Here is a 23,202-nt window from a genome sequence, read left to right on the forward strand (position 1 = left end):
GAAGAAGCAAGTTTTGTTAACAAGAGTACCGATTTGAAAACATGTTTTTTTTGTATTTTTTGGTCTGGAGTGATGCTGTCGGGAACATGAGCCCCACATTTCACAAGGGGAACCCCCAAGCTTTACAATGATGTCACACAGTCTTCAAGGAGTTTCCATCTGCAGGTGTCAATCAGACGGTGGGAGACAGTGGGCGCCGGTCACTGCACGAGAGGCAGGAAACACCTTGGACAGGTCTCCAGTCCATCACAGGGACACAGAGACCAACGAGACAAACAACCATTCACACTCACACCTAGGGACGGTTTAGAATTACCACTGATCCTAACTTCCATGTTTTTGGTCTGTGGGAGTACATAGAGAAAACCCATATGAGCACAGAAAGGCCCCAGGTCAGGAGGTGATCCTGCAACCTGCTTGCTGGGAGGTGACTGTCCTTATTTAACAGAGGTCTCATTTCACAGTTAGTGAAATGGGAATCATCTGACGTCAGTGGATTCTGAAGTGATTGCAGTATAAGACTACCTGTGACCGGTGGGTCTATTCTGGCTAATCAGCATTCCTGGTGACCATTACACCATGAAGACAAAAACACACTCCAAGGAACTCAGAGAAAACATTAGTACAAGTCAGGGGATAGATAGAAAGCTCTCTGAAGGAGGTCCAAGCGTCAGCAGGTGAGATATAAAGACTGTACATATAACAACTGTTGATCAGGTTCTTTAACAGTCTGAGCTTTATGGGAGAATGGCAAAGAGACAGACGCTGTTGATGAAAACTGAGATTAAATCCCCACAAGAGTTTATCAAACATCACGTGGAAGTCGTGGCTCAGGTGCTTCTTTAGCAGCCGACCCTGGAAGGCTTGTAAAGACAGAGTAAAACGAATTCTGCAAAATATAGAGAAATCCTGGAGGACAATCAGATGCTGTCTGAAAAGGAACTACAGCTTGAGAGACTTCTTGTCCAGGAAGGAAGACAATAATCTGAAGCATGCAGTGAAAACTACACAGAAATGGTTTAAAGACAAGGTGGCCGAGTCAAAATCTAGACCTAAATCTAATACAGAATTTGTGGCATGACTAGATAAGTGCCATTTATGCCCAGACCTGAAGTGTTTTGTGAAGCAGATGAGTGAGAGTTTGAGGATGGCCATCACAGCCAACTGACCGTAGAAAACATGAAGATGGCTATGACTCAGTCAGTTTTACAGATATTAAGCTAAAATTTCTTGTGGTAATAGATTACGACAGTGGTAATAGTCCTACCCAACACATACTCTGAGGGCTAACATATTTTGAACAATCTCACAATATTGCATAAGAAAAAACATTTACAAACTCTGACCAAGATGGCTACTACTATAACATTTCTCATCAGATGGTTTTAGTCTAAAACTCTAGCTTAAAAGGCAGCGGGCGATATGCATTCCTTTATTGGATGTTAGGTTTTGAATTTTTTCAAAGCATGCATAGCTTTGTGGGAATCAAAATAAGATGTTTATTTCAGTTTAACATCTTCGTTTTAAATGCACAGAAATTCAGTAAATGAACTGAAACTTGATCCTGGACAGATGAAACTTCCAGACTACAGAGACTTGCAGGACATGATGGCTTTAATGAAGAATATCTGTTCACCAGAGCACATTAGTATTAATGTGAACACTGAAGGTCAGTCACCTTTCAGGTGGAATCCAAAGCACATGACAGATGAACATTTTAAAGAAGCTGCGTGGCTGGTCGATGTAACCCAAGCAGCCTTCAGAGGAGCAACATGAGCTCCTCTGTGAGCCCCTCCAGTCCACGTAGCTGTTAGAAGAATAAGGTCCATCATGCTTCACTGATGAGTGGATCAGGAGTTCTGGAAAAAGCGTCTGGTTAGGCCTCAGAGGTTCTCCTCTTGATCTCACTGATCACATCAGCTCGGGACACATCAACCTGTGGACACATGAGGACAACAGGCATCAACTGGTCTGTTTGCTGGCTTTCATAGCTGTGTTAATACTGTTCTATTAAAGGTTTTTGTCAAGTTTCTCTTTGTGCAGCTTTATAGAAAACATGGACATTATACATCGGTCGGGAACAGTGTGCTAAGGATTTTGGAAGCAGAACAATCAAGACAAAATTTACAAAAAATAAAAAAACGCAACAAAAAAAGGTGATCGATGTCATTTTGGTGAATTGAGTGCGAAAACCCCTCTGTGGAGCTCAAACATATGTCCTAGTAGAACCAACATTCAAATGGTCACAGAAAGTTGGACTTTACATGTCTGAAGTGGCATTTTGGTATACTTTACATTTTTACACAACAACAGTTTACGTTTTATGATCTTTCCACAGAGTGCTCAGCTCACAGTTGTCACAGTCTAAGATTTTCAAATCTTTTGCAAACAAAATCTTCTCACTTCCACAACTCTTATCAGTACATATACAAATTATAAATCAAAAAGGTTGACCCAGAGTGTCTCTCATTGCTATAGGTCTTATGGTTTTCTTACAGATCCCTTCAGAAAGCAGAGCACACACAGCCAAGCTCCCACAGCTTTTATCTTTGAGCTCAAAGCTGGAAGGGAAGTCTTTTCAACTTATAAATATCTCCTGCATGAAACACTGCAGAAACATATCAACTCACATAAGACCATCAGTCTTTTGCTGCTCACAGTTCAAGAATTTCTAAGGTTTGACTTAGTTTTTACACAGTGACTGTTTGAGGCTCACTTTTCAATTTGTTTCTGCCTGCTTTTAATTGACCTGGCAGTCAGGGAGCGACAGACACAGGTGTGTGGTTACCATGGTGACCACATGTTGGAATTGTGGGCAGTAGCTGCTTTGGAACCCTTCAGCCTTTATGAAGAATATTTCTAATTTTTAACTTACAATTTGTTTTTCTATAAGTGCAAAGCTACTTTGATGTGGATCCTCAGCTGGTGGAGAACATTAATCACCCAAAACCTTTCACCAGAGTCAGTGCAGCACTCTGTAGCAGGTCAGCACAGCTCTCAGGCTGGGTGAACCCATGTTTTACCACTTATATCTGATGGACAACTCCCAGCATGGACAGGTAAGAAAAGACGTGAGGAATGTCACATCACCTCCTTCTCTTTCAGATGGCCCCGCCCCCTTTTAGGAGAAAACAATCAGTGTGAAAATACTGGTGACGACGGGACGTTATAGTGATGTACTGGTTAAGATTCTGAATGTGTTTTAACCAGTGGAAACAGAAAATACAAATCTGTATTTTAGTCTCGAAACAGAAAGGGGTGATAAGAGCAGAGATTTGTGGCTGCAGAGAGAAATGAAACTGATGAGTGGGAGATATTTTTCTGTTCTGTACACCAAAAAACAACCTTTGTTATCTGAAAGTCAAAAGTTACTTATACTTGTTTTAGAATCATTTTAAACTATCACTGTTCTTTTTTCACTAAGGTAAAAAAAATAAAGCTTTCTGGAGCTACTGGTTAAGGATGCTAGTTAAAATACTGTATAATGATGATTTAACTTCAACACAGGACAGAGACAAAACAGCCAAATCAAGAAGTTTAAAAATGAAAAATGTGATGACAGAAATAAATACACTATAAGTCTGTATGTGACACAAACCACGGAGGTGCCTTTCAGCTCATCTGATGAACTTCTGTCCATATTAATGAAAGGTTGTTTTGTATAATCTTGGTGATCATTGATCAGCAGTGACATGAAGCAGGAGGTGGGAACACTGAGCAGAGGCTGAGTACCCACATGTGGAACCTTTGGTTCTGGACTCACTGCTGTTTTGTTCATGGTTGCAGCAGAAATCAGAACAGAGAACATGTGGACCAACCTGATGGCCTCTAAGGGTTCCTCTTTAGCAGCAGGGGGAACCTGAATGACAACCAAAACCTGATACCCAATTCCTACAGAGGGGAGATCTGGAACTGGATCTTTATGAGACTGTTTGAACACTATTGGATCTCTCATCAGAAAAGCAGATGTTGCCACACAGAACACAGGGACACACCCTGATCTGCCCCTTTTCCCACAGGCTTGACTCAGCCCAGCGTGAGTTCAGTCTTTCCATTGTGTAGTCCTGCCAGCTTTCAGCTCGCTTCTTAATACTCCTTAGAACCTCCTCGGATGAGGTTCCAAGCAAAGATTTGACATCAGCACACTGCAGTCCAGTGATTATCCAGAGAGCAGCGTCAATCATAAAAAGAAACCACCGTTTTTAAAACCTAGTAACCAAAGCATTCATTTTTGTCAATTACTTTTAAACCATTTGTAATATATCCATTAAAATGGCAACATGGCTGACTATTTAGACCATATGGACTATATTTATGGACTCCAACCAGCAGAGGGAAGGTGGCCTCAACTCAGCCACAGCATTTTAGGAAAACGTGGCAGAGAATGGTGAGTGTTTTGTGACTTTATTTCACTTATTTACCTGTTGGAGGGAAGTTTTTGGTGGCCGCACTACAATGACCCGCCCACATCGAGGCAGCACTCAGTTAAACAGAAAACTGCCAAGACCACGTAGAACAGAGTCATGTCAAAGCCAGTCATGTTGAGACTGCTTTAGAAACATGCAACCACTGGAGAAGGCCGGACCACCGATCAGTGCGTGTGTATGTGTGTGTGTCAGCCGTACCTCCTCTCTGGTGGCCACCACGCGCAGTTTGACCACTCCATCCTTCAGCTCCTGTTCTCCCAGGATGGCCACCAGTGGGATACCTGCCTCCTCACAGTGCTGCAGCTGACTGAGCAGTTTGGGGTTCTTCTTGTACATCACCTCAGCCTGCACACATGAACACAGCATCACAAATGGTCTGTCTCCACAGATCATCAGAGCAAAATGTCAGATTACTGTTCTCCTGTAATATAATCCAACCTAACCAAAGGCTGAAGAATTCGTTGAAAAACAGGGATGTTGAAAATCAGCATTTTTTTACTGTCACCTGTTTTATAGATGCTGCTGTGGAAAAAAAACTTAAAAAAAAAAATCTTTATCAGTGCTGTGCTCCTGTATTTAAGCCAATCACAGAAGGTTTAGATCGAGCTGAAACTAACTCCAGCAAGCATAGCTTGAGGACCAACCAGCTGCTTAAGGCCTCCAGGCCAGCAGGGGGCCTCCAGGAGCACTTCAATATTCACATAATTATATATTCACATAGTTGATGCTATGTCAGCCTGTAGGATAGTACAATACATCGAACTAGTAAAACACTGGAATGGACACTGACGGCACTAGATGAGATTTTTGGCTGCCATCTTGTGAAGACCTATATGTATCACTGTCCTGTTTACCCTGTGACATCAGCCCATAAATGTATAGTAATAACTTTTACTTAAATATGTAAAATGCATAACATGAAAACAGGGAACAAGAGTATTTGTAATGAGGCCCCCAAAAAGTCCAGTTAGCAGAGGCAAAATGCTGATCGGCAAAGTTCTACATAATCCCATGTTTCAGGAAGGAAAGACCACATTCTTTGAAGTGCTGGTTCTGATAATTATAACAACCGATAGTAAAATATTGGGTTCCTTTGCTGAGTTTTGTTGTTTTACTTTGATGTTTATGGTCTGCTGCCATTCTGGCAGTATCTGAGAACGCTGACGTAGCAACTAACAAGATAGCAACGCAAACTCTCCTCTCATTAGCACATATGGTGCTGTAGCTGACCATTCCAGTGCATCGTTAGTTCAGTGGTCTGATCTGCATTAGTTGTATTTAGGGCTGCAGAATTCTGGGAATTCAAAGTTGGAAACTTTGGATTGGAAATTTTCCACAGGAATAAACAGGAATAACCCAGGACATTAACATACTGAAGGTTGGCCCTTAACAGGGGTTTTAAATACAGCTGAGGAAAACATACACTGCTCAAAAAAATAAAGGTAACACTTAAACAACACAATATAAGTCCAAGTAAATCAAACTTCTGTGAAAGCAAACTGTCCATTTAGGAAGCAACACTGATTGCCAATCAATGTCACATGTTGTTGTGCAAATGGAATACACAACAGGTAGAAATTATTGGCAATTAGCAAGACACTCTCAGTAAAGGAGTGGTTCTGCAGGTGGGGACCACAGACCACTTCTCAGTACCTATGCTTTCTGGCTGATGTTTTGGTCACTTTTGAATGTTGGTCGTGCTTTCACACTCGTGGTAGCATGAGACGGACTCTACAACCCACACAAGTGGCTCAGGTGGTGCAGCTCATCCAGGATGGCACATCAATGCGAGCTGTGGCAAGAAGGTTTGCTGTGTCTGTCAGCATAGTGTCCAGAAGCTGGAGGCGCTACCAGGAGACAGGCCAGTACACCAGGAGGCCGTAGGAGGGCAACAACCCAGCAGTAGGAACTGCTACCTCCGCCTTTGTGCAAGGAGGAACAGGAGGAGCACTGCCAGAGCCCTGCAAAATGACCTCCAGCAGGCCACAAATGTGCATGTGTCTGCACAAATGGTTAGAAACCGACTCCATAAGGATGGTATGAGGGCCCAACGTCCACAGTTGGGGTTGTGCTCACAGCCAAACACGTGCAGGATGCTTGGCATTTGCCAGAGAACACCAGGATTGGCAAATTTGCCACTGGCGCCCTGTGCTCTTCACAGATGAAAGCAGGTTCACAGTGAGAACATGTGATAGAGTCTGGAGACGCCGTGGAGAGAGATCTGCTGGCTGCAGCATCCTTCAGCATGACTGGTTTGGCAGTAATGGTGTGGGGTGGCATTGCTTCGGAGGGCCACACAGCCCTCCATGTGCTCGCCAGAGGTAGCATGACTGCCATTAGGTACCGAGGAGGTCATACAGGCACGTGGAGGCCACACACAATACTGAGCCTCATTTTGACATGTTTTAAGGACATTACATCAAAGTTGGATCAGCCTGTAGTGTTTTTCCACTTTAATTTTGTGCGTGACTCCAAATCCAGGCCTCCATTGGTTAAAAAATTTGATTTCCAGTGATGATTTTTGTGTGATTTTGTTGTCAGTACATTCAAATTTGTAAAGAACAAAGTTTTCAATGAGAATATTTCATTCATTCAGATCTAGGATGTGTTATTTGAGTGTTCCCTTTATTTTTTTTTAGTTGAGATTATGCAAAGATTTCAAGCAAGATTTCAACCAGATTTCAAGCAAGTACACTTCAGTGTATTTATGCTTGATTTTCAGAACCAGGGACTTTTGAGGCCATATTTTTGAGCACAAAGCACCAGACATTTGAGCCTGTGGCTTTGATGATAATATTGAGTAAATATATTTGATGGATGGTGTGAACGCAGAATTGCCACAGCTGTAAAAAAAAGAGGCTTTTAAATACCAAATCAGATATTGTTGTTTCTACCTACCACCACTAGATGGCAGACATTTCTTTGATTACATGTATGCTTCCATATAAAATGTACTAGTAAGAATACTGTAAAGTAAGTAAAAAATAAGCACTGAATCAGTAAAGATCTTTAACTGCACAGATTTGTAGGAATTTGGAATATTTCCAGGACTTCCCAAGTTAACTTCCCATAGAGAGTTTCTGGAAATTTACCGAAAAATGCTGATTTTTGTTTTATGAAAATAGTTGTGATCTTTTTTAGCATATTATAGTGTAACATGGTGTATTAGCTGCCTGTTTTTACTTTAAATCTTCTTATACTCAACTTATTGTAGAAATAATAGCAAAATAAATGAAAACTGACAGCAGGAAATAATATTACTAGATTAGACTATTTATTTATAGAACACTTGTTCAAACCATTTTAATTATCTGAGCTCAGGAAGGCCCCATCATTATGGAAAATAATTTCAAAATGAACATTTTATTCCAAGTGTTATTTCTCCAGGAGAAGATGTGAAGTGACTGATGTGATTGTCAAAGAACACAATCAGGCATTTAGTCAATTTAAGGAATTCATTGTCGGCTCAATTAATTAATTGAATTAAACTAATTGTGCTAAATGCACAATGCCCAACTTTAAGCATAGATAGTAGTGGTGTTGAGTGGAAGATGGGAATAACTGCTGAGAGCCCCTTGCAACTTCGGGCCGGCCCTGCCTTTTGAAAACCTCAAACAAATGGGATAACATGACTATCTATACATAATGACACGCTGCGCCAAATAAAACCAGTCACTGTTTAAAACTCTTCACCTCCAAAACCAAAAGGGAACAGAACATCACACTCTTAGTTCCAAGTGGATCCACCAAACACTACATCATGCTGAAGAACCTTGGAGGTGGGAGGTCCGAACTACCCCATGTCATCAGCCTCGTTTTGTTGTTCACTTTTGAATAACACACACCTTTACGCCGGCATTCCACAGCTCAGTGACGAGCCTGAGTCTCTCCTCCAGTAGGTTCTTCTGAGCAGATGCCACCATGACCTGGACCTCAGTGGTCCGGACCTTCTCTGCTAAGGCCTGAACAATAAAACACAGTTAAGAGTCTGAACACTGTGACTCACTGTCAGCACCGAGGCTGCAGAGTGCCACCAAGAACAGGTCGACTGCAGCTCATTTTCTTCCTCTGTTGGACTGGTATTTAACATTTCACAGCATTTTTGTGTGTGTTGGTTTGTGTTTTCTGTTCTCAGCCCTTTCTGCTCATCTATTTTATAGCAGATTATCTCCAGCTGTGTGTGCTGTATTAAAAGGATTTAATAACCTAAAGTGGAGCTTCTGCTGTGGAAGAGTTTGCTGAGGTGAGGCTAACAGTAGCAGCTCTCCTATTTATCTGATTGATTGTTTGGGTTGTCACATATTTCTTTTTTTAATCATTTACTGACAAAAATATACTGAAAGGTTGCTCTGAAACATATAGATCAGGGGTCTCCAATCCTTGTCCTTGAGGGCCACCTTCCTGCAGGTTTTCCTTGTTTCTCTGCTTCAACACACCTGATTTGAATCAATGGGTGATTAACAGGCTTCTGCAGAACATGAAGAGGTCATTTAACCACTGAATCAGGTGTGTTGGAGCAGGGAAACGAGTAACACATGCAGGATAGTGGCTCTCGAGGACCAGGACTGGAGACCCCTGATATAGATCTTCTGTGCAGTGTTGTAATTTCTGAATGCCTGCAGTGGACCTGCCTGTAACGTGTCTGAGCCCCTACACGTTTCACAGAAACAGACATGAGGCAGCAGGAGAGCTCTTCATTCCAGAGGCAAAACAGAAAAAATGGCACACTCACAAAGAAATATGTGGTCAGATATTTCAAATATTAATAATTTTTGTTGGTTTTAGTGTTTCTGTTATTATTTAGAGTCAATAACTAAAACATGAATTGCTAAGCCCTGGTTTTAGTTCGATTGGTCTCAGTCACAGATCATTGGTCCTCCAACAGGATAAGGACCAAAAACACACAGCTAAAAACAAAAACTGGCTAAAAACAAAACATTGGACTATTCTGAAGTGGCCTCTGACTCCTGATCTAAATCCTGTTGAAGGAGCTGAAACATGCAGTCTGAAGAATCTCTTTGTTTTCTTCTGTGTATCTGAGCAACAAAATAAAAGTATATTACATTAGCTTTAATATATTCATAGCAATATAAAAGATTTTATTTAGGCAGTAGTGGTAATAGTTGCATTTGTTTTTTTTAAAAAGTAATTAGCCATTAGATTATTTGATACAGTTTGAACTTGTTGGTTTTAATACCTTAAAACCACGAAACTGTAGTATCTTTGCTGAAAGCTATCAAACTGTCAGAAACTCCTTCTGGCCCATGCCTAGCTTTAACCTGGTACATTAAATAGAGCCCTGCTAGAATGATCTTGATAAAGCTTGATGATTTTTGTTGTTGTTAATAGGGCTGCAACAACGAATCAATAAAATCGATAAAATTCGATAATTAAAAGCGTTGGCAACAAAATTCATTATCAATATGTGTCGCGCAATTTATGCGTCACTAACGTTGTCGTGGAAACGGTGATGTCACCCGCAGCGCGTTTGCTGAACAAACTCCGTCCCAAATATAAGTCATTGCTCCGTCCGCTCCGTAAAAAAAAAAAAAACTCTGTATGATGATGAAGAAGCTACAGCTCCTCTTCCTCACTGCAAACTTTCTTTCTGCTACTCCATTACCGTTTTGGGGGGCATATTTTACTCACTGCAGGTTAGAATCTGCTGACTAGGGTTTTGTGTTTAGTCTTTCTCCGTTGTCTTAAAGTTGTTAAGCAGCAGAACTAGCTCTGTGAGCTCTGTTAGCAGCAGTTAGCATACAGGAAACTGCACGCTGCTTTCAGCGCCACCTGGTGGCATCACAAAGTAATGTTTAGTCATGGGTTGATCACTGTATGCAAGTGAAGAGTGAGGCAACATTTAACTAAATTTACATCTACTTATTTTTGTAATTAAGTGTTTTAATGGTACTTGTAGTGTGTGTGTTTAATTGATTTAGTTGTAAGTTTTTTAGAGATGTGAAACACGGGTGGTAAATAAGCTATTGTTATTTTCTGCTTGAGAGCTAAGTATATACAGTGAGAATGTTGAATTGAATTTATATTGATTTATTTAAAAATAAGAAAGTAGTAAAAGTTTTACATCAACCTACTCCTTTACATACAGATAACTTTTTTATGTGGGCCAAAATGAATGACTGAATGAATGAATGAATTCCAAGACGACCGATTAATCGATTAATCGAGAAAATAATCGCCCGATTAATCGATTATTGAAATTATCGATAGTTGCAGCCCTAGTTGTTAATATAAGTGCCTTACTGCCCGTTCATAACCCTGACCTGAGCCATGAACTTCCACCATCAGTGGAGTTAACTACACCCATCCACCTCCGCTGGCCCAGGCCATTAACCCAACCCTGGCCAACGATTGGAGGAACAGATAGCAAACATTTGAGCACACCTAACTGGAAAAGATAAACACACCAGTGACACCATCACACAAAGTGGAGCCCTGCAGCCCAGAAACGGGTGACAGAACAGGGGAAGGTCACCTCAGCCTTCTGCTCCATGATGGAGAAGATCCTCTCAATCCCGATACTGACTCCGACACAGGGAACTTTCCGGCCCTTTGGGTCGAACATGCCCACCAACCCGTCATACCGGCCCCCTCCGGCCACGCTGCCCACACTGACATTTTCCTCAGCCCCGTTCTGGGTGTCATTGGCGACTGGGGCCACGCCAGCTTGTGTCAGCACTGCCTCATAGATCACTCCTGTGTAATAATCCAGACCGCGGGCCAGACTCAGGTCAAACACCACCTGAGGAGAAGCAAGCCAGAACAGTCAGGCACGGACAGATCAGTATCTGGACCAGAACCTGGTCCCAGAATGTCCCACCTTGTCTGTGACCTGGAAGAGCTGCAGGTAGCTGAACAGGAGCTTGATGTCGGACAGACCGGCGCAGGCCTGCTTGCTCTGAGACATTTTTGGGTCCTGAAGGAGGCGCTCTGCCAGGTCCATTCCACCTGAAACACAAACCGTTCTGTTGGCGTCCACATGACAGATACAAAACAGCAACAAGTCCTCCTTTTGGGTCAATTAAAAAAAAAAAAATCTTCAGGTAAGTCTGTCTGTTTCAACACCTTATGCCAAATCAAAGTTTGGTAGCATAAATGATCAAAACATCAGACTCTCAGATCTAAGTGGACACCTCACAGCAGACCCAGAACACGATGGAGGGATTATGTATCCTCTCTGGCCTGGGAACTCCTTGGAATCCCCTAGGAGGAGCTGGAGAGTGTCACTGGGGAAAGGGATGTCCGAGTTTCTCGCCTGGACCTGTTGCCCCCATGACCATTTCTACCCCATGGATAAGTGGTAGAAATGGTAAATGGCTTGTACTTGTATAGCGCTTTATCTAGTCCAAGGACTCCTAAGTGCTTCACACTACAATCATTCACATACTGATGGAGGTAAGCTACATTGTAGCCACAGCTGCCCTGGGGCGGACTGACAGAAGCGAGGCTGCCATCACACCGGCGCCACCGAGCCCTCTGACCACCACCAGTAGAAGATGGATGGATGGATAAATATGGGATCACAAAATGCATTTATAATGGGTTTCAATTCGATTCATCCCCAAAGGAACACTAAAGTATATGGCTTGAGCCCCCACTCCATCCGTCTCAGCCGTTGTGTCCTTGGGCAAGACACTTTTCTTTCTGCTCTCGGTGGAGGAGGACGCTTTTTCTCTGTCTCCCGTACCATCCCCTCTCTGCCCTGCTTTCTTTGGAGCCTCTCTTTGCATATCTTCCAAAATTTGGGAATTATGGATTTGGTCAGCTGGTCTCTCAAAGCAATTGATCAAATTTTCTCAACGAGAAGATGGGGTTTGGGGGAATCCTCTTGTCCGGACGGGACATTTTTCCTCCAGATACACAATGGACTCCTGGAAGGAGTGGAGAATTGTGTGTCTGTCGATACTGTCTGTAGTGGATGTCGAAGATGTGTGCACAATTGGATTTTTGATAACAGGCTTTCTGCTTTTTGGAGTTGGTGGTTACCTGGCATATCGTGAAATTCAGAAAACCTCGGCAGCTGTTCTGGCCACTGTGAGGCTGCCAGGCATGTGTGATGGGATCTGCGTTCAACACTCAGGCTATGATGTTACGTAAGCAAAATCGCAGACTGGATGTGATTCTTTCACAGGATCGCAGGCTAGATGCGGTTCCTGGACTCGGGGATGAAATGGGATAAATCTTGGAGAAAGTTGTTTGCTCGGATCTGGCAGAATAGACCTGGAATTTGGCTGTTTGGATTCACCATTGAGAAACACCAGCGAGACTTTGAAGGCAGACAGAAAATAAGAGTTGGCCTGACCCAAAACAATTATTGCTATGTGAATCTGGCTCCCTTGTGCGCAGGCCTTTGGCCAGCTATCTTCAGTTCCTCCTGGATTTTATGTAAATAAAATGCTCTGCCCCCTCCCTTGCCTGAGGACATCTGTGGATCTGTTCTGGGCTGTTTGATAAATATTCCATCATAGACCATCAAAGACAATAGCCTCTGTGACGTGATTCATGGACTTATCTGCAAACACACACACACACACACACACACACACAAACACACTACACCGATCTCCACCATCTCTGCTTGTCTCTTCATGTGTCACTCTGCTTGCTATCTGGACCTTGTGCGGCTTCTTTTTCTTCTGCTTCTGTTAGTCTACCCTTATCAAATAGATTTTTCTTATGCTTCTCTAAGAGGAAAACTTATTCACATTCAAATGGTCTATTGAGACCTGTTATCACTGTATCAACCTCACATATTTCCTCTTAGATGAAAGTTTTTATCCAAATTAAAAAATAGACTTTAAAATACTATCATTGCCATTATATCAACCATTCTGTTAGCTGTTGAAATGCTTTCTCTTAGAGGAAAGTCTATTTATGTTTAAGTGGTCTATTAGGTTATACATCACTGACCGACTTACAGATTGTTAGTTTACTCAAATTACCTGTCATAGTTATACCAATCATACTACTCTGTTATAGTTATACCAATCATACTACTCTGTTATAGTTATACCAATCTTGCTATTAGCTAGAGTTACTTGACTGATGTTTTTATTTCTGTATTTGATTCTGTAATTGCTTTTTGATTAGTATTCTTGATATTTTTAAACGGTTCCTCTTAGAGGAAAGTTTATTCATGTTTGTTAGTTTACTCAAATTACCTGTTATAGTTATACCAAACTGACTATTAGCTAAAATTACTTGATTGATGTTTTTTATTTCTATATTTGATTCTGTTGTTGTTTCTGTGTTGTAAAGCACTTTGGATTGCCTTGCTGCTGAAAAGTGCTATATAAATAAATTTCACTTCACTTCACTTCACCCGCCTTGCCTACTGGTGGTGGTCAGAGGGCTCGGTGGTGCCGGTGTGATGGCAGCCTCACTTCTGTCAGCCCGCCCCAGGGACCCCAGCTATGGATACAATGTAGCTTACCACCATCAGTGTGTGAATGTGTGGATGATTGTAGTGTAAAGCGCTTTGGGGTCCTTGGACTAGATAAAGCGCTATACAAGTACAAACCATTTACCATTTAAAATGACTGTGAGTTCATGGGAGCATTTGAAACTAAGCTGACTAAGTTAAAGAAAGTTTGAAGGCTTTTCATGAACGGTGGTGTTCAAAATCAATAAAAACAAACAAAAATAAATGCCTGGTTGACCTTCAGAGGGTGAAACTTGTCACATCTCAGCAGATGGTGAGGCCTTACCCTGCATGCTGACGTACTGCCCAATCTGGTCCGCAGCCTCCTCTGACAGGCCCTTCTCAACCACCATCTCCTTCTTCACGTCCTCCCAGGACATCTGGAGGAGAAAGAGCACAACAAGGTTGTTTAGCAGGAGACACGCCCAGGTTGCAGCAGGAAGAGCATCCGGCGTAAAACAAATCGTTCATGTGAGTTTGCTCACTGTGGCAACCCCTGAAGAATGGAGCAGCTGAAAGAACTTACTATATTATATTTTTTTAAATAAAATTCAACATTTGTCTGAAATGCAGCTCAAATCATGATGAAGCCCCCACTGTGTTTAACAGATGAATAAGAACTGCTCCTCAACACCAACAAGAAAGTCTGGCTCCTTACAGGCATAACGAATCAGGACTTTTGCACATCACTGTCCACCTACCTTAATCTCTTTCCGTCAATAAAAAGGTGTTCTAAACAAAGTCTGATTTGGGGATATTTGACATTATCAGGTTAAAAATGCAAGGTGATCGGGGTCACGACCCGGCTCCTATCACCCTATGACCTTGGTGCAGCTCTCAGAGTTCCTCAACATACAGTGATGACATCCCATAATGATATCATCATTGATCAGTCACATTATGACATGACAATGATGATGGGTCTTGAGGTTTGTGCTTCTAGTTCTTAGATGCATCTCAATGTGGAAATGACCAATTCTGCATCGATTCAGTGATGAACAGAACAGAGGGCTTCCTGCCTACAGAAAACTATGATAAACTATCCTTATTTAGTTTTTTTCTGACTGCAGCGTTTAAATATATTTGCACAATTAGCATTGTAAGCTCTGACTACTAACAAAAAAAACACCAAAGATGGCCTCACTGCTAAGCTGGTGTAAAAAAACTAAAGAAGTAGTATAACATTACGTAGCTTACTAACTCTGAGTTTTTACAGCTAAAGATGGAGTTAATCTCCTGTGGGAAACAGCTTGTGCATTTGCGTTAGCACAAGAAAAAAATTTAGCAGAAGTGAGTGGGATTGAACCTTGTCGAGTTTGTCCACTGTTGAGCAGATGGTTCGGAACTTGTCATCTGGAACTCCACACACAGCAAACATCCCATCAAGGATGCGTCTGTCGTTGACCTGCAGATACAGGAAGTGTTTAGAATGTGGCATCTAAACGACCACGGCCCAATGACTCATATGAGGAGCCTCTGAACCTTAATACGGAAGTCTCCGAGCTCCAGCGCACTGAGGATTTCATGGACAATCTTCAGACACTCTGCGTCTGGGATCATGGCGTCATACTGACCTGCTATGTCAAAATCCTGAAACACACAGAAACACACACACATTAATGGATTCCAGTAGCCCAGACATAAACTGATGTTTGTCGTGACGAGAACTTACACACTGATAAAACTCTCTGTAGCGTCCACGTGTCATGGCTGGGTTGTCACGGCGATAGACCTTAGCAATGTGGTAGCGCTTGATGTTGGTGATCTTGTTCATGGCCAGGTAACGTGCAAAAGGCACCTGAGGAGGAGGGGTAAAGGAAAACTATGCTTCACAGAGGGAGAGGGGCTCAGATATTGACCTACAATTTGGTGTGGTAGTAGCTGAGCATCATCCCCAACAAACACATCTCCTTACATTTTTAAATGGTCTTTTAAAAACTGTACTAAACGAACTTAATAGTTTTAAGCAGTATTAGAAATCATTGATCTTATCTACTATAGTTTGAATTTAAATATCTTTTTTGTTTTAGATCATGCTTCATTTTATTTCTTTTTTAAGTGTATGTAAATGTGTCTTTTTCTGCTCCCTCTTTGTATTGACTTTCATATGATTGTTCTTTTTTTGTATTATGCCACAATCTTGACCAGGACTCCCTGGAAGAAGACATAATTTATCTCAAGTTAGTCACGTTTACACATATTAAGCTAAAACCTTGTGTGATAGTAGCAGATAATCAACCACAACACATACTGTGAGTATGTGCGCTAATGCATCAAGCAAGATTTCACATTATTAACTCCTTGTTCAAGGTTTGACCAAAACAGGTAAAACTTCATCATTTTCCAACATAAGCTGATCTTAGTTTAAAACTCTGGCGTGAAAGGCAGGGGGCAATATGCATTCTTTCAAACAAATTATTTGTCTTGTTTAATGAAACATTTAATTTAAAAAAACATTCACAAGAAGAGAAAACTGAGGCACCAGAGTGCAGGGAGTTTACAAATGCAATGATGTCTGAATAAATAAATGTACAGGCTGGTTATGAGCAGGATACAGTCAGGTCGTATCTGAGGGACAGCAGCTCTCCTCCCTGGTCTTTCAGGTCGTAGATGAGCTTGGAATCTTCTCCGTATTTCCCCGTTAGGGTTTCCTACATCAGCAGGGAGACAGATCACCCCCATGTTTGAGAGCAAGCCCATCAGAGACGCAGAGACAAATGGAAATCTGAGGAGGATCTACCTTTAGCTCAAACACTGGCGTGTCGATGGTCTCTGCTCCGTGGCGTTTGAAGCAGCCAATGATGGTGTTGAAGACCTTCTCCCTGATGGCCATCTGTTTGGGGTTGTAGTCCCGTGTTCCCTGTTCAACAAACACATTTTCATTTAACTGATGTGTTACAGTGAATGTGTGTTACAGTTTGATGTCACTGAAATAAGAAAAAAAATCCTCTGATGTAACCTAGTTTAACATATAGTGGATATAAAGTCTCCATCCCTGTTAAAAATGCAGGTTTTTGGGATGTAAAAAGATGAAGCCATGATAAATCCTTTCAAAACTTCTCCCACCTTGACTGTGACAAAAAATCTGTTCCAGAGAAAAACAGAAAATAAAAAAGATGCAATAAGCCTGTTGCGTAAATGTACACACCCTGAAACTGATCATTTGAAGTACCTTCTAATCCAATTAGAGCCTTCAGTTTTCTAGTTTACACATCTGCCATCAATGAAAGTGACTTGGACCAACCTGAAATTAAGCCCAGCTGTTCTAGCAGAGTTCTCCAGACATTTAGTCAGTTTCATCCTACAGTAAAATCCAAGGCTTACAGAGACTCAAAGGACCAACAGGACCTCACTGTTAAAAGGAATCAGCCAGGAGGTCGCAGAACATCTCCTCAGCATTAGATAACCAATGGTCAAATTCTTTGACCTTAAATAGTATCACGGGAGCCTTCAAGGTTTTCATCAGACATTCAGCCTGTTTAAAGGGTAGTTTAGTATGGTTATGTTCACCACACTGAACATGCAGCAGAAAAAGAAAAGGTGAGAGCTGTCTCAGAGAAAAGATTATAGATCTCCACGTTAAAGGTAAAAGCTGCAAGATCATCTCCAATCAGCTTCATGTTCCTCTGACCACAGCTGACAGACTATTAAAAAGTAGAAGGTTCATGTGACTGTAGCCAACCTCCCAGGACGTGGACGCAAGAGGAAATGCAGCCCCGGATTGATCAGACAAATAATGCGGATGGTAGAAAAAGACCAAGGAAACCACCCCGAACCATTCAAACTGAACTTCATGGTCAAGATATGTCACTTTCTGATAGCTTCATCTGTCACAATCTGAATCATAATGGAGAAGAAGACCCAGGAGGCTCCACTATTAGCAGAAAAACAAAAAAGCCAAACTGGAATTTACTAAAATGCATGTTGACAAGAACCAAAGTTTCTGGACTGATGAGACAAAACTGGAGCTTTTGGCTCTGGTCACATGGGTTCTTTTTTTTTAATTACTGTGGAAGGGTACCAACAAATATACTCAACTTAAAAACATAAAGCTGCCAACAGTAAAAACAACAATGAGTGAATGGTGACAAGATGTGGCTTAAATAAGTGACCAAAAAATTTTAATAAGACATTCATTGTTTAATATTCAGTGCGTGAGTTCTCAGCTAAAAGGTACATATTTTGAGTCTTTTTGAAAGTACTTCACAGTAGTTGGACTATTTTACTTCATGTCTGTGTGTGAAAACACTGAGTTCATTAAACAAGGCTGAAGTTACTGAAGTGAATAACTTTGGTTTAAATTAAAATGCAGTTAATTGAGCATAAAAAATAAAAAAATTTCTTTCTATAGCATTACCACTTGCTGGTTGCTTTGGTTGGCATATTGTGATATTTTATTCTACTATCTCAGGTTTAAACTGCACCATCCTTTTATTCAGTTCATTCAAAAATGGAAAATTTTCCTCGATTTGGGTCACAGCTTTTCATTAAGGGCTGATGGTGGGTCAGCTGAACCAGCTGAAACCACTGTTTTAAGAATCTTTTTGTTGAAACTATCATTACTCAATAAATTTTAGATATCTTTCTGTTAATTGATCCACTTTGTTCATCCACCACATGGTCACATACTTAAGGTAAAAAAATGAAACCGAATCGATCTGTTTTCTATCTATAAATAAGACATGTAATCTTAAGAGTCTCTTAAATTCAGCAGCATTCAGGTCTTACCTTTGGGGTTTTGAGCACAAACTGATTTTTGCCATCATCTCCTCCTAACTGAGCCTTCAGTTCGAGAAGTTTGGCAACCTCTTCATCAATCTGCACAAGATGAACACAAGACAAAAGATGAGCCGTTAGATTTTAGAGCATTACTCCTGTCTCTGCTACCATCATCTATAACAGGGGTGTCAAACTCCAGACCTCGAGGGCCGCTGTCCTGGAGGTTTTAGATTTTTCTGCTCCAACACACCTGATTCAAATGGTTTAATTACCTCCTCACCAAATCATCAAGTTCTCCAGGAGCATGGCAACAAGTCATCCATTTAAACCAGGTGTTTTAAAGCAAAAACACATCTAAAACATGCAGGAGAGCGACCCCCGAGGAATGGAGTTTGACACCCCTGATCTATAAGGATGAACTCAAACACTCAAAGTTAGGAACAGACCTACCTGAGCCACAGTGATCCCAGAGACAGAGTGCAGAGGTCGGACATGTGCCGCAGTCCGAAAGGTCGTCAGACCAGAGCAGAACCGAACACACGACAAGGTCAGCATCATTGTCCAACAGTACAAGCAACAAAAAAAATAAAAAGGATAAAAAAATAAAAAGAAAAATAATGTCCAGTAAAAGTTCAGGAGTGCATCATGGGTACACCAGGATCATGTCCACCCGCAGCAGCCAATTACAGGCCAGAAGGAGAACCAGGAAGTAGATTGTGGCGTTTCATCCAGCAGGGTTGGATCGGCCCCCAGAGTAGATGATGATGATGATGTGATGATGAAGGGCAAGGCAGGCCGAAGTTATCCACGGCCAGGCAGGAAGAACAGGAGAAAAGTGGTAAGCAACCCTAACACTAGAGAAGGGCGGGGCATGGTGCATCATCATCATCATCACAGCATGGAGGACAGAACATGAGACGTATCGAGTCAATCAAAACTGCAAGCCTCCAGCAACACACACACACATGTAACATCAGATCTCAGATACACATTCAGAATTTGTCTTATCAAGCTTTACTTCAATTCCCAACAGACATCTGTCCCTGCATTTTACATCTGCAACACATTCCAAGATCAGAATAAAGGTTGGTGTGAGGACAAGTTGGGACTGATGAGAAAAAACCACCAGGGATGACAGGTGACATCAACAGGTGTCATTGTCACTCTGTACCAAAACAGGAACCATTGAATTGAAGGGATTTGCAGATTTCTCCCTCTGCAGAGCAGAATATCAGGAAACCAATCAAGAATCTGAAAGAGGCTCAGGGAGCGAGCCTGAGCTGGACCACCGTGAGCTCCGATCCCTCAGACGGCACCGCCTCGAAACCTGTCATTCTGATAGAGCCACACGAGACAGATATGACTTCGGGAAACCTTTGTGAGGTTCTACAAATCAGATTTATATTCAGTCTTTACTGAGCAGAACAGAAGCCTGTTGTCAGCCTGGTTCTGACTTCTCTGGGATGGATCATCACACAAGTCTAACAGGTCTTTGTTAGAAGCAACAAAGCAAAAAATAAAAAATAAAAGCATTCATACTGTTGTCAGCAAGAAGTCCAAAAACCTGTTTCTGTGCTGGTTCCGGTCTTGGATCAGGATTCTGTGCTGGTTCAGATCTTGGATCAGGGTTCTGTGCTGGTTCTGGTCTTGGATCAGGGTTCTGTGCTGGTTCCGGTCTTGGATCAGGGTTCTGTGCTGGTTCTGGTCTTGGATCAGGGTTCTGTGCTGGTTCTGGTCTTGGATCAGGGTTCTACATCAGCAACTGCTGCTTTCAGGGACCACATTTTTTCTAGGGACATCTGAGCATTTTTCACCAAAACAGTCTAAAACCATATTCTGCTCACATTCGAAAGGCTGCGGAAGAGGAGGGGACAGGTTCTGGGTTCTTGTCCCTGATAGAGACTGTTGGAGAATTCAGAAACCAAAACTGTGATGAGGGCAAACCTGAACTGTTGGACACCTTAAGAAGTATTTGCCGGAAGTGCGGGATAACATAACACCTGAAACTCCTCATTACTTGGTGTCATAATCAGCAGAATGTCTTTAGGTGCTGGGAGAAGGAACGAAAACAATACAAAGTGGGGACAAATTTGAAGATCCCAATACATGTTGCAAGCTTGAAATGCAGGAACTGATGAATATTTGATGAATGAAAAGAAGTTGATGAGACAAAACATCAAACGTCCTGTCGTTAATAGTCACTGCTTTAGTTTCATATTCCATACCACTGCCCCTTCTCCTGATTCAGCATTGTCTCAGAGGGGACATTTTTTAAGAATTAAACTCTAAAAATAGAATTAAAATCTGCTTGAATGTTACTGCAAGGTTGTGTTATTCTTACTGAATTTTAGCCAAGAGCTGAGGAGGCCAGGAGACATTTCACGCAAAGAAGAGACCAAGGCCTCTTTCCTGTTTGTCTACCCGCCACAGATAAGCGAACGTCCATGAACAAAACACTGAGATATGCTTGAAACTGGAGACAACAGACGCGTCTTTCTATATGTGACGTAAACGTGCTGTTGTAAGACGTGTCCACCACCTGAGACATGCACTGTAAAGTATTCTGAACACATTCCAGGTGTCATTTCATGCTTTTAACTACAGTGTTGGTAAAAAGAAAGTTCAATCAATTCCAGTTCGTGCTGACAGTGGAATGCTGATGGTTTGGGCTCCTTGCAGCCACTGAATCGACCATCAACTCCTCTGTGGACCAAAGGAGTCTACAGTCAAATGTGAGACCATCTGTCTGACAGCTGAAGCTTGGACCAAACTGGGTCAATGATCCCAAACACAGCAGATGCTCTACAACAGAACCTCTGCACAGTAACAAATGTCTCCAAACCGAAGTTGGGTAGAAACGTGGGTCACAATCATGTGAGAAACAAATAAACCTCAACTGAGAGTTACTGCGATACAAAAAGGTTTTACAAGCTGCTGGATTTGGGGCTGGACAGTTTTTCCACACACAACTTTTTAATTTTAGCCACATTTTGTTAAATAATTATTGATATGGTAGAATATGTTTGTTCACTTTAGGGTTTTTTAAAACCTGGTAAAGACCAGGTAGTTTTTTTCTTTATCTGTAGCAATCTAAAAGGGTAAAAGGGTTAAGTTTCTCTTTCCTGTGACTGTAATTGTTAGAGAGATGTGTTGGTGCTTCAGTATCATGTGATGTCTGTATTCATATGTTTGTAATTCTCCTGTCTCCACATGTTTGTATCCAGATGTGAGCTCTGTTCTCCCTGATTAAACAAATAAATTAAAACTATACAAACACACCGCTGCTTGTCTTCAAATAGGCTAGACATCCTCTGTGACCCCGGAAGAAGATTAACAGGTAACATGTGTAACAGAGAAAATGTTTTAGATTTCATTTAAATGTAAGCTGTTATTAAAGTTATGTGATGTTCCAGCATTTTATTTAGATGATAAAAACATGTTAAATGTCCTTTAGCCTCCACATGTTTACACCGGGCAGGTTGTTGCATCAGCCGGGGTTACAAGTTTAAAAATATATAACTTTAAGATTGAAAGTTTTGCTTTTAACACGTTTGTTTCAGGCGGGATGTGATACATATGTTAAAGATGCTGGCTGTGGCTCTGGGTCACAGGTTAGCATTAGCATTAGCTAGCTGACCCGTCTGAAAAAACGAGGCCGCCGGTGAAACATGACCGAGCAGCCCGGGATGTGTCGACCCAACCCCGGTGAGCAGCTCCGTCAGGCAGCCCCTGTGAGCTCAAGCTGACGGGGGAAACATCGACAGAAAGAGGCTTTTAATGGTCACTTCTTACCGACCTGGTTCGTTACCGGGCGTCATCGCATGTTAGGAACTTATCATTAATTTAAAAATAAAACAGGAGCACTAACCTGCTCTTTGCTCGCCTTCTCAGACTTTAACTTCCGAACAACCCCTCCTTGGACTTTAATGGCCTCTTGTATCTGTGTCTTGGTTTCCATGGCTTTTCATGAAGGGCTGCCTGTCGGTAATGTCACCGGCTGAAACACACCGGACAGGGGTATCCGCTGAGCCTCTGTGGCTGTCAGGTATGGACGGAGGAAGTGCGTACATACAACTTCCCTTCTGGATTTTCAAAGTAAACTAGTGCAGGGTTCAATGACTTAATACATCATTGGCAGGGCTCCTGGTTTTCCTGGTTTATACTTGCTTATTACTTGGGATTTATTTCACTTTGTTTATTTGTTGCGTCATACTTATAAACAAAACTATATATTTAAAATATTGTATGAATACATCATTTAAAACTAATTTTGGTTGTATTTACAAAAAAAAATTAGATTAGATTTTTCAGATTGAAGTTGTAGTTCTTGCAATCGTCCACAAGATGGAGGTGCATGGAAGAGGATTAGGGCCATATTTGTTTTATTTATTTGTTTTTTTTTTGTTGTTTTTTTTAGAATATTGGTTTTATTCTCAGAATTAAATTTTTCTCAGAATCTTAAGGAAAAAAAGTCAGAATTCTGAAAAAAAGAAAGAAAATCACTGTGGCCAAACACTTCAACAAGAGGATTATTCTTATTCATCTGTCATAAAATTAGAATATCATGAAAAAGTAGATTGATTTCAGTAATTCCATTTAAAAAGTGAAACTTGTATA

General features: G+C 41.5%; 1 protein-coding gene across 3 annotated transcripts; it reads right to left on the reverse strand.

Annotated features, from left to right (window-relative positions):
* Positions 1-1,471: 1,471 nt before the first annotated feature.
* On the reverse strand, positions 1,472-22,653 carry hars (histidyl-tRNA synthetase). 3 transcript variants are annotated; one of them, XM_037977220.1, is made up of 14 exons: positions 22,454-22,597; positions 19,036-19,439; positions 18,595-18,684; positions 16,607-16,726; positions 16,422-16,517; positions 15,539-15,664; positions 15,349-15,456; positions 15,173-15,271; positions 14,153-14,246; positions 11,278-11,393; positions 10,921-11,187; positions 8,273-8,389; positions 4,626-4,772; positions 1,472-1,936 (listed from the first exon to the last, which is right to left on the reverse strand). In XM_037977220.1, the coding sequence occupies exons 2-14, from the start codon at positions 19,141-19,143 to the stop codon at positions 1,877-1,879; spliced, it is 1,548 nt and encodes a 515-aa protein (XP_037833148.1). In that variant the 5' UTR covers positions 19,144-19,439; positions 22,454-22,597; the 3' UTR covers positions 1,472-1,876. The 3 variants fall into 3 exon arrangements, with proteins under 3 accessions (XP_037833148.1, XP_017294667.1, XP_017294669.1); XM_017439178.3 differs by having other exon boundaries at positions 11,266-11,393; positions 22,454-22,596; XM_017439180.3 differs by lacking the exon at positions 19,036-19,439 and having other exon boundaries at positions 11,266-11,393; positions 22,454-22,653.
* Positions 22,654-23,202: the final 549 nt, after the last annotated feature.

This window comes from Kryptolebias marmoratus, linkage group LG9 (genome assembly GCF_001649575.2).
Source record: "Kryptolebias marmoratus isolate JLee-2015 linkage group LG9, ASM164957v2, whole genome shotgun sequence".
Lineage (NCBI taxonomy): Eukaryota > Metazoa > Chordata > Actinopteri > Cyprinodontiformes > Rivulidae > Kryptolebias > Kryptolebias marmoratus.